Source organism: Candoia aspera, chromosome 7 (assembly GCF_035149785.1).
Source record: "Candoia aspera isolate rCanAsp1 chromosome 7, rCanAsp1.hap2, whole genome shotgun sequence".
Taxonomy (NCBI): Eukaryota; Metazoa; Chordata; class Lepidosauria; order Squamata; family Boidae; genus Candoia; species Candoia aspera.
In genome coordinates, this window is record NC_086159.1 from 68,029,723 (window position 1) to 68,042,158 (window position 12,436).

At 38.5% G+C, this 12,436-nt stretch overlaps 1 protein-coding gene across 1 annotated transcript in view; it reads left to right on the forward strand.

The window, feature by feature from the left end:
* LAMB1 (laminin subunit beta 1) overlaps nt 1-12,436 on the forward strand; it is a 59,891-nt gene that overhangs the window by 35,422 nt on the left and 12,033 nt on the right. Inside the window, exons 23-25 of the mRNA XM_063307987.1 lie at nt 958-1,054; nt 8,792-9,161; nt 11,356-11,540. Coding sequence (XP_063164057.1) covers nt 958-1,054; nt 8,792-9,161; nt 11,356-11,540 — 652 coding nt within the window. The remainder of the gene's footprint in view (nt 1-957; nt 1,055-8,791; nt 9,162-11,355; nt 11,541-12,436) is intronic.

A 12,436-nucleotide genomic window follows, 5' to 3' on the forward strand; every position in this document is an offset into this window, starting at 1 on the left:
TATAGTCAGCAACCTGTGTTCATATTAGTCTACATGGGACAATCTGATTGATCGATTGCTTGAGCTGGATTAACAACTCACACCTTTATCTCCAGGAGCTTAATGTGGTGTACGTAGCATTCCCTCCCTCAATTTTTCCCCCAGCCACCACCCTGTAAGGGAGGTCCGGCTTCAAGAGAGGGACTGGCCCCAAGAAGGTAGATTTGAACCTGGTCTTAACCTAACACCCTGAATTCAACAACACCCAATTGTTTTATCCATCTCTACATCATTCTGTAATAAAGGAGCAAATACTTTTTCTGAAGATTTGTGTAAAGACAAAAGCAGTACAAAGGAATTTGAAAGCTCGTTGTGACAATTCATTGCACGTTCCATGAAAACATTAAAATAAGCCATCGTATGAAAAATCTTTATGTAGATTTTCATGCACAGAAGGTTTGTTTTAATAAGGAGACAGCATTCAGTCCCAAACGTTTTTGCACAAAAAAAAAAAAACTGCAGTAGGTGCAGGGGGCTCCACAGGGTGTGGTCAAAGATGTCAAGATGGTGGCCACAGTCATGGGATCTAAGCTCCGCCTGTTTTTTATGTGGCCTGCACTGTTGTGGCTGCCATCTTGACCTTTTTTTTTAACCAGGCCTGCAGACACTCTGAGTAAGTGACAGCAAGCATTTGGCAAATAGCTATATATCGGTATTGCAGAAGGATAGTTTGGCCAGTGACTTCAGTAGTGATATTTAAGTTTTATTGCATAAGTAATTGTTCTTCTTGCATAATATCTGCCATGATTTAAAAGGAATACGATTAACAGAAGAAGATAGGCTGGGTGAATTGCCCATATTAAAAAAAAACCTATGAGAGTTCCTTATTATGGATCCATATTATGCCCAGTCTGGCCTTAGTACCGATTGATCAGTGGCATAAACTTGTTTTCCCCCCTTCCCCCTTTAAATTAATAGTTCACTGGGCAATGCCAATGTATGCCAGGATTTGGAGGACGCACCTGTACAGAATGTCAGGAGTATTTCTGGGGTGATCCTCATGTGAGCTGTCAAGGTGAGTATGTTATCCAGTGTTTACTCTTCCTGTTTTCAAGGAAGACATTCAAATATTCAAATACCCAGCAATTGTGTCATTCTGAGATTATTGGACCATCTAAGATAGCTGATGATGATTTGTTTTGTGATGGTGAATGTGGAAAGAACAAAGCATCATTTATATTGGCTCCATTTTGCTTGGATGCAAGAAATTAGATACAAGACAGAAAAAGATAAGCGTGTCTTCGTTAGCCTCTTAATGTTGCAATATTTGTTACTTACACAGGACTTGCTAACAAAGCTTAGTCTCTTAATGTTGCAATATATGTTACCGTAAAGAAACTTTAAAAGATCTTGGCTGGCTTATCTGGTGTTCTATTTTAGTGCAGCTAAATTTAACATAGTTGAATTTAAATATTTGTTTATTAATAACACATTTAAATAAAAAAAATTAAAATAAGATTTTGCAGAGTTGTATGGAAGGCATAATCCTAATTTAGATACACATCTTTTTTCATTGTTTAATTAAAACTATAACAAATGTGAACTCATGCAGAAGAAGAAGGAAACAAAGTGTTGAAAGTTTAGAAATAATTGAACATGCCAAAAAGTAAGCTGAATATATGTAAATTCAGTTACATATAAAAAGTAAGAAAAAAAGCAAGGATCAGTTAAATCAGTTCATCAAATTATATGCTTCCATTGAAGCAATTTGGCAAATGAATATATTGCTTGGTTTCCATTGATCAATTCTCAGTGGATCATAACAGGTTTTAAATGATCAGTAACATGAAATGGTAATTGGAGGAGATTTTTTTTTATAAGTAGTTTTATCATACTCAGATAAATAATGTTTCATGACCTGCAGATCTAATCCAATCAAATATTTTTGGAAGATTGTTATTGATCAAATACTGATTAATACTTTCCAAATATTGTCAGAACTTGGTCTTTTAAATTGTTGGCCTTGTGTATTAGACAGCTTTTCTATGTGTCAGGTAACATCGAAATGCTGTCTTTAAATGCACATCCCTGATACCAGAATGTACCATCACACTTTTACTACTTAATGTTTTTCATGATAGGAGTGTATTTTCTTTCTCAATTTTTTTTAAACAGTATTGGCTATTTTCACACCGAAGTTAACAGTAGTTTAGACATACACGTCTCCATGATGCTGGCTGCTGAATTCTTCCTTGTCATCTGAGAACTTTCAGTTTTTTGTTTAAAAGCTAAGATTTTTTCGTTACATTTGAACTGGGAGGTGGGGGTGGGAGGTTGAATCCTGAGGGAGTGGCCTTGAGGGACAAGAGGAAGAGTCACCACCACCACCACCACCGTCAGATAAAAGAAACCTGAGTCTGGGGCAGAACTGTAGCCTGAGATAATGCCTCAGACAAGCTCCTTCCTAGTTCACACACAGGTGAAGGGAGGGAGAGGGAAAGTACATTCAGTCTTGCAAGATTCTGTTACCATATCTTTATCATAAAAGTAATATTGGCTTGTGTGACTTTGATTTCCTAGTCTGGTCCATCTTGAAGGGCTGACACCTAACAAGTTTTAATCCGGAGTGGAGAACCCATGACTCTTGCCTAATTCCTAAAGCCCCTTTGCAAGGAATCAGTTCAGACCTTTGGATAAAGGAATCTTTCTCTTCTTTAGCCATCTAGCATGTGTGGAAGACGCTGGCTGGGGATGCTGGCAGTGCTGGCTGGGAAATTCTGGGAGTTGAAGTCCACACATCTTAAAAGTTGCCACGTTTGAGTAACACTGCCTTAGAGAGTATCAACAGCCAAAGTTGTCTGTATCTTTTTGCTGCCCTCAAGTGGTCATCTGGATTACTGCATCTGAAATACGGTGGTCCTGCTGCACCTATTGGGTATAAGTGTCCATGTGATAAAATGTCAACCTTATCAGCTACCTAAAAGCAATCCAAATAAATATGCTTCACTGATTGAAGACATGCTTGGGATACTAGTGTTAGTAAAGGTTGCTTCCCCAATACTGTTTCTCATGCATACCTGCCCAGACTAGAACAATTTGTAACTGATGGTTTTCTCTTAACATTTTACCAGGTTATTTTGCCTCTTTGATGAAAACAGTTAAGTGTTCTGACCTGCCTTGAGGCATAAGCAAGGAATGTGTTTCTGGCGTCCTGTGCTACTTGACCATTTACTATTTTACAGTTGATATAGATTGGGCTGTTCTTAAATAAACATGATCTCCTGTCTCATGGAAGGTGAGATAACAAATCAGATTTCCCCTCCTGTGAGAAGCAGTTACTAAGTCTTTTGTTTGTTTAGGCATTTGGAGCCGTGGTGTTATCTTCTGCCTGTGGAAGGAAATGGCGTATCTTCCTTTCAAACTTGGTTGCGATAATATTGCAAATACCAACTTTTGTCTGTATGATCACATCAGAGATAGATCGATCATTCATTCATTCATTCATTCATTCATTCATTCATTCATTCATTCATTCATTCTGTCTTCTTTTGCATCCACATCTATACCCCCGCCTATTACACACATAACTCTTCTCTTCCCATTAGGTGTCACCCTTTGCTACTCACTCATAATGTATAACGCAGTGACATACAAAGCAGGGGCGTTAGTAGAGATTATATATTTCTATATGGATTTTGAATAGAGAATTGTAGACTTGGAAGGGACTATTTAGGCCATCAGATCCAACACTCTGTTCAGTACAGAAATTTATATTGAAGTAACCCCTGGCATAGGGCTGTCTAGCCTTTATTTTAACATATTTTGTGAAGGTGGGCTCACCATATCATACTGTATCATTTGGATAATTAGTTCCAAAGTCAGTGAATTTGATCTTACTGGTAGGAAGTTTGTCCTTACTTTCAGTCAGAATCTGCCTTCCTGTAACTTGAACCCGTTGTTCAGTGTCCTGCATTCTGTCATGGTAACTTACGTGCATTGACCTTGTTCTGCCAGATGTCCTTTTAGGTATTTGAAGAATGTTATCATATTCCTTCTTGGTCTTTTCTTCTCAAGGTTAAATGTTCCAGTTTGTGCAATCCTTCTTTATAGGACATAGTTTTTACTTCTCAGTCCTCAGCTTTTTCATCTGAACATGTTCCAGTTTTTCTGAATCCTCCTTAATTTATTATGCCCAGAATTGGGCACAGTACTCAGGGTGGGGCCTTTCCAGCAAATGATGAAGTTTCCATGATTTAGAAACTGTACTTCTGTTGATGAACTCTAGAAGGCACATCACATTTTTGACTCATCTCTAGCTATTGTTCTATCCTTTTCATTAGTACTACTATCAAGCCAGATGTCCCGCATCCTATATGTGTGCATTTGATTTCTACCTTCTAAATGAACAGTTTGGAATGCTCAGTTCTTCATCTGTCAGCTGCAGATTAGTTAAAACATTTCCCTTATCTTTTAATTCAAGTCATTACTCAGAATATTGAAGTATACGGGGCCCAGGACCAAACCTTGTAGCATCAAGTTGATATCTCATTTTACTATTTATGAGCAGTCTTGCAGTAGAGTTTTTAGCCAGCTATGTATCCACTTAATTATTATGCCATCTCGCCCATATTTAACTATGTTGCTAAGCAGAATATTGTGGGGTATTTTGCCAGATACCTTTCTGGAATCAAAATATATACTTCTTCATTATTCGCACAACCTAAGTAAATTATCCAATTAAAAATGAGATAAGTTTAGTCTGGCAAAACTGTTCTAAACAAATCCACGATCCTGTCATGACCACTGATGGTGAGCAGGAGGGGGCCCCCATCCAGGGGGGAAAACGCATGCGTAGTAGCGAGAATTTGAGCTGTCATTCAAAGAGACACAGAACAGACCCGCCTTGACTTTTGGGGTTTATCTGTATGGATTTTCTCATGCTTCTTCAGTTTGGTAGGATTTTCTGTCTACCGTAGCAGTAATAAAACACTAGAGAGCTATTCCTCGTCTCGGCATGGTTCCTGCTTGTTAGGACAGATCTGTTTTCAAGGTATTTACAATTCAATCTCTTTGTGATCTCTAGAGTCTTCCTGGGTATCAGTTTCAGACGGACTAATCTATAGATACCCAGATTCTCCTATTTTTAATACAGAGATCAAATTTGCCCTTCTCCAGTCTTCTAGTGGTTCACCAATTTTCCATGATTTCTCAAACAGAATACATAAAAGTTTGGTCAGGCCATCACCAAGGTTCTTCAGTATTTTAGGCTGTTGTTCATTTGCCACTGGAATTTTAAATTCTGAGGGTAAAAGGTATTCCTGAATTATTTGTCTGACTCAAGCTTTGACCTTTCTCCTTTATTGTAGGCGTCATAGTTGTTGCCTGATGGGAAGTATACCTCCTTTTTGGAAAGGACCAGTGAAAATATAACTTGAGTAGCTCTGCCTTTTCTTTGTTCTTGTTTTTCCATCATCATTTTCAGTAGTACATTCTTTTCTTTTTATTTTGATTATATCTGAAAAAGCCCTTGTTAGTTTGTAGAAGATTATATTATAGTAAGTATAATATAAGATTATATTAATATTGTGGAATATTTGTTTATAGAAGATTATGAGGGTTTTTAAAATGTTTTATTCATTCTACTTCAATCAACTTTGAAATATATTTTCCTGTTTTTTGAAGTTTTTAGATGCAACACATTCTGAGTCTTTCTTCATCTCTCCTTTTGAATACATTTTTTCCCAACTCAGGGAAGATTTGGTATTGACATATTTGCCATTCATTCCCACTGCCTTTTTTATGTATCTTGAGCTAATCTTGCAGTCATTGTTTGTAGGGCAAGTGAAGATAAGAAACCCAGTCCAGACGTACTTGGCTTTTTTTTTTTTTAGAAAGAGTAGTAACATTGAATTTGCTTGCTTCACCTATTATTGAGTCGCTGACCGACTTGTCCTCCCAGGAAACAGTGCGTAATCAAAGTGCGTAAGGTTATGCAAGGGTATCTCTTGAACTGAAGGTTTTATAGTTTTCCCTTTAAAATCTAATCACCACAACTTTACAATACTTCTTATGTAGCAGTAGATCCAGGATTAGTCATGTTGAGAATAGGTTTACTGAAACCAGTGAGATAAATTAGTCAAAAGTAACTTCCTCATGACCCTATTGAAATCAAGGCCTGTTGAGTTCATTGAATGTACTCTAAGCATATGCAGATCTAGATATTGGGCATTACCCACTATAGATTATGGTATTAAGTACTCCCAAGCTCTAGCAAGTCCAAGTCTGAACCTTGGTCAGGAAAATACTACATATTCTTGCCTTAAGATAAACATTATCTGGCAAATCCATGTGATATATACTGTATTATTTCATTATGAAGTATCTGAGAGTTGATTTCTAATTCATAGGGCTGTTTATTCATCTGCACTAAAAGATGTTTACATTCCCCATGTGTTTCGTTCTGCTCTAATATTAGTGGAGTATTGGGTACGTTTGGAATGTGGAGAATACGAGACCTGGTCAGTCTCACCAAATAGCTACATGGTGGTCGCCTATTCTTCAAATGGCTGCTGTGGTGGGCCTGGCCAGTCATAAAATAGATGTGGATGCTCCCAGCTTAAATCAAGAAATGCACACGGTAGTTTACCAAATGTCACCTTTGTCAGGATTGTGTGCACTTTCCAGAACCAGTAACTTGATATGCTAAAATGGATAGAAGGAGTAACCTGATGGGCTTTGGGATCTTCAAAAGAACGCAGTCATCTACTGATGGCTCCAATGTCTGGAATTTGACTAATTAGTCATTATCCTGAGTGAGCTATTTCTCCAAAACTAACCTTTTGTGGTAGAAAGGGTTAAGTAAGTCCTCCCCCCATGCCCCCCCCCACGCCTAGTGTTCAAAGCAAAATGAATTGCCTGAGGGGAGATACATTCCTTAGCAAGCAATTCACAGTGGGAACGCTGGAGTTGCTTTGAAGAAAATAAAGCACTATGTGTTGGCCTTTATTTCTGAGAACAAAAAGGCCACTTTGTTAAATTGCACCAACATAAGTTGAAGGGCAGGACAACACTTTTTTCTTTCTCTTTTGCATTCTTCCATCTATTGATCAAGTTCTCTGCAAGAGAACTGGCTTTGTTTAAGGTAATTTACTCCTTTAAATGGCCTTCTAGAAATCTGGCTAAAGAATGTGAATATGTTTAAATAAATGCGCATACAACGTGATTTTTCCTCCCCTAGTTATGTCATGTTCTTATGGGAAGTTTGACTATTTGGGTAAGAACTTGCAAACCAGAATCTTAAAAATAATATTCTGAAGGATCTCTGAAGGATTTGTGAGCCTCTTGTATGATAAACCTATAGGGGCTTACTGAACAATGGAATACATTTCTAATAGCCTTAATTTGCCCGATGTCAAAAAAACCCTGTCATCTGGATGTTGACGTATAAGCCTTTGATCTCATTTGGATTCCATTGCACAACAATAGTATTTCTCACAGTGGCGGAAAGGACATTCACATTTGTTTTGGTCTTTGTTTAAACAAAGCTTTTCAACAGTGGCATTTTCCAGTTTTGTTGTAACCTATCTGGCTATTTGTGGGGAGAGTAATGAAAATTTAAATTGCTGTTGATTGCCAAGAGGCCCAAATAGCAAGTCACAAATATAATCCAAAATTTGACATAGGTAAAACGATTTAACAAGTAAAATATTTAATAGATATTACATAACACACTTAAAACCCCAACTCATTGATTTATTACTAAAAGCCTTGTTTTTATAGCCATAGTTAAAAATTTGGCTGTTACTTCCGTAATTATGATAAGTTCTGATTTTCCATACAGAAAGTATGGGGAGAGAAAACACTCTATACCAATCTTTAAGTCCAATATAAGAGAGATTTTAAAGTCTTAAGGGGAGGATTGAACACCTGAAGGTCTACCAAATGAGGACATCACAGCCTGTATGTGATGTCCTTTCATATCCACGAGAAGGATGTGGGGATGAGAATGCATTTTCAGCCATTTTAAAATTTTATTTATTTATTAAACAAGTTTCTGTGGCTGCCCATCTCACCAGTGGAACTTTGGAAAGCAAACAAAGATAGAAGCTTAGTATATGATCCAAATCAATTAAAAAACATAAGTTGAGGCCTCTATTTAAAAAATCTCATCACCAGCGTATCACACACCCACATGCCAGAGCTTCATTGATATGGGGCAAAGCCAGGTCTTCAAGGCCTTCTGGAAGGCCAACAGGGTCAGGGCCATCCAACTCTCCAGGGCAAGGCTGTTGCATAAAGCAGGTACCATGACAAAGAAAGCATGCTTCGTAGAGCTTATTAGGTTGCACTGCTTTACCAAGTGGACCCAAAGCAGGCCCACTCTACTGGATACGGTGGGATGGGCAGAAATAATCAAGGTAGGTGGTCCTTCAATGACTCATGTTGGAAGAATGCCGTTCCAATTGAGGCATCACAAATCCTTCCTGATACACCTTTAGGAAAGCTTGAGTTATTCCCTTGCTTCCTTTTGCTTTCCTCCAAAAGGAGTTTACTGAATGAAGACCTTCATAGTTTAGGGCTTCTTAGCTGGTATTGCACCACAGCATGTACATATATGCAGCTAAGAATTATGTTTTGACTTTCACCTATTTTGGAGAAGGAATGGAAGGTACACAATGTGTTCAAGGAATATCCAGGTGGCCCAGACATTCAGTTTGGGAAAATTGCCACTTCTTATATTCATTCTGGGTTGACAATGGTGGGCTCCACTCCCCAAGTCTCTAGTGATAAACTTTATTTCTCCCTCTTTCAGCTTGTGACTGTGATTTACGAGGCATCCAGACTCTTCAGTGTAACCGTTCAACTGGCCAGTGCATCTGTAATGAGGGTGTTGAAGGTTTCCGTTGTGATAAATGTACCCGAGGCTACTCTGGCAACTTCCCAGACTGTGCTCCTTGTCATCAGTGTTTTGCCCTTTGGGATATCATCATTAGTGAGCTGACCAATAGGACACAGAGATTCCTGGAAAGAGCCAAAGTCCTAAAAATCACAGGGGTGAGTGGCCCCTACCAAGAGACTCTCAGCTCTGTGGAGGAAAAATTGAATGAGATTAAAAATATCATTGCTCAAAATCCTGCTACTGAGCCACTTAAGAACATTGGGGACCTCTTTGAGGAAGCAGAGTAAGTATGGCAAAGAACATAAATAACATTGCTTGCTGTTAGCTCAACCATGGCGAACTAGGTATCTCGTTGTTGAACTATTTTAATAAGAACTGCAGAGAGGAGGGGAGAAAAGGGAAGAAAAGGTGGAAATATTGCAGCAAACTGTGTTTATAATGAATTTGAATGGAAATGGTGAAGAAACCTAAGAATTAGCAAGGAAAAATTCTTATTGATTCCATACAGTATGTAGTCCTCCTCCTTCCTTTTTTTAATCTGGGAGGCAAAATGGCAAGACTGATGGATCTACTGATGCCATCAGTTGTTAACTGCAGTCCAGCTGTCACGTGAGAGAGATGTTAGCTAGCTTAATTACACCCTTGCCTGTTGATTGGCAGCCAAATAATCTCTTCAGATTTTCAGTGTAATCCAGTACATTGTCTTCTTTTCCAGCAGACCTTGGTCCTATTGGGAAAAAAAATCTATTTCACTAATTAATACTGATCTAGCTTCAATAGTTGCTAGACACTGTATTTCCAGTATGTGTTCCATTTCATAAGTCTAGTCCATAGGTCTGGTTTCACTTCCATAACGGCGTCTTCTCTTTGCTGTTTGATTTGTGACTCAGCTGGGATCCTATTGGAAATACTGGTTCCATGAACTAATGTTTCAGGTAGGCATGGATGTACAGCCACCTTGCAAATTGTATCGGTGTATCTAATATGTACATGTAAATGCCAGCTCATGGAATTAGCACTTCTGTATGATCTCGGACAGGTGGCAGGTTTGCAGGCCCCTGCAAGTGGGTTTGGGAGCTACTAAGCTTATGAAGCCTATAGGGATCAATAAAGCAATGAATAATATTTTTTATTCCATTTTTGGGGAGGGAACTACCACGCTTACGAAGTCTATTATATAGGGATCATTAAGCCAATGAATACTCTTTTTCATTCCTTAAAAAAAAAACCAAATAGATGTATCTGTGGCTTAGACCTTACCAACTGAAGGTAAAATAAAAACAGTAAAAATTGGGGTGGGATGATGTTCTCACATTCTAGAAAGGTGATTTCAGTCAAGGAAACTTGTCCAGTATCTGCCCAGAACCCAAAGTACACATTCATTTCTTGCAGGCCAAAGAAGGGCCCTATTGCAATGGCCTAATTTGATCTTTGGTTGTCAGCTAGACTACATTGCATTGTAGCCTACCTTGCAGGATGGCCTATTTTCACTAAGGAACCTTGGGCAAACTTTCAAGGAAATCAGGGTTCCCTGATGTACTGCACAGACTTTTGTTCCTGACAATAGTAATGCCAAAATGAAATCCTGTTGAAAGGTATTTGGGCATCAGTCATATTCATTCTGATGTATTTTTTTGTCAGAAGTTAAGAATTGCTGTGATTTATTTGCAGCTTTTAGAAATGGCTCCAAACCTAAGGCTTTCCAGCACGCCACCATCTTGACTAAGTGTTCCTTCACAGGGTTTTTGGATTTATTCCTTTATTCTTCAAGTGCAGCTCAAATTAAGTTCTGTATAGATTAGTTTGTGTGAAGCAACTACCTGCTGGTATTTTCATGTTTCAGTAGGATGGACCCATAGAAATATATTATTTTCACAAATAATTTGCCTATCCAAGGAGCAGTTCCCCATTTTGGGGCCCCTCACTCTAAATTATTCATATGCATTCTTAGAAATCTGCCCAACTCCTCTGTTGAGTAAATCTGCATCACAGCAATTTCTCTCATATTTCTGTTATTGCATATTTTTCAGACTTCATGGAGACCTTAAAAGACTGTATTGTGCAATTTTCCTTTCACAGAACATGTTTGTCTTATAGCCTATAAAAAAAGTTCTTAACACAGATGGTTTATTATGTGGGGTATGAAACAAATTAGGTATGGGTTCTATGAGCCAATGTTCTGACATAGATAGTTGGCAATATTCAAGTACATTACAGCAGACTTTTGGAATCCAGATGGTTAAATCTCATACAAGAGTGCTGTTTTCCTGAGCTCTTTTCCGTTTTGTGTTCACGAAGTAATGATAATGCAAAAAAAAAAAAAAGATAAACCCATCTATTAGGAAAGGATGTTGTAACACAATGATTAACCCTGATCGGGAAGAAAGGAAATAATTTGAAATGTGTGTTTATTTAGATTTGCAGCTAATAGGGTTTTAGTCCTATTACAGTAAATGGAGGTTTTCTTGGGTTCACAGGAAGTTAAAAACAGATGTGGCAAAAAAGATAACTGAAGTAGAAGAAAAGGTATCTATGGTAGCAAATGGAAGCAGCAGTGCAGACTCTGAACTGACAGCCTTAGAGGCAGATGCCAGGAGCTTACACAATGCCATGAAAGAACTTGCTGAACAGCTGGAGTTCATAAAAATCTCTGATATTCGAGGTTTGTATTTTATATGTCGAGGAATTTTGGTGGGGTAACTCTGGCTTTTAATAAGAAGGGAAACAGTGGGAGGAATCCTGAGCAGACATATTTCATATACATTTAACATAATCTAAGCCAAACTAAAGGCTTTAAGGAGGATCTGCCTTGAAAAGCAGAATGAAAATATTTTAAATAATTAAAAGTCACGTGGATATCAGTGGAACAAACTTAATTGGGCTTACTTATCCCTTGGCCATGTTTAATTATGGCTACATCATGCATTTAATTTCTAGACAGATGTGGTGGATTTCGGTGCTGCCACTGATTCCCAGGAAGGAGGAAGCACATTCCAGGCAGATAAGAGGATTCACAGTCCAGAGACTGTTGCTGGGAAAGTTAAGAGGTTCAAGGTAGTTCTGCCCTGGAGTCTCCCAAGTTATTTACCCTTAGGTCAGTTAGAGTAGCTCCAGTCTGGCAAGATTCTGTCTGTATGGTGAAAGCAATAAAGAACTGGAGTTTGGATTACACTGACTCATTGTTCTTGGGCTGGCCTTGACAACAGCTTCTCCAAACTGAATCATTGGAAAGGTTTGGCCCACAGGTCCTGTCATTCCTTAAGTGCCAGTTAGGGCTGAGAGAAGTTGTAGCCCGACTGAAGAGATCCAGGTTAGTGAAGGCTGTTCTAGAGGAACAATGCCGCGACAATCCTTGTGATGTTTTGTTGACATCAGTGGAATTTCATTAACATGATGAGCTTCACTGTCCCATCTTCTCAGTAGGTACAGCAGAGAGTTATTAAAACTAGATGGTTTCCCAGATCTTCTGCAGAGAATGAGAGTTGCACACAATGCTGGTTTAGGGAGAAGATAAGCCAGAGAGAACATAATGCTATCAGTGTTTCTCAACCTTGGCAA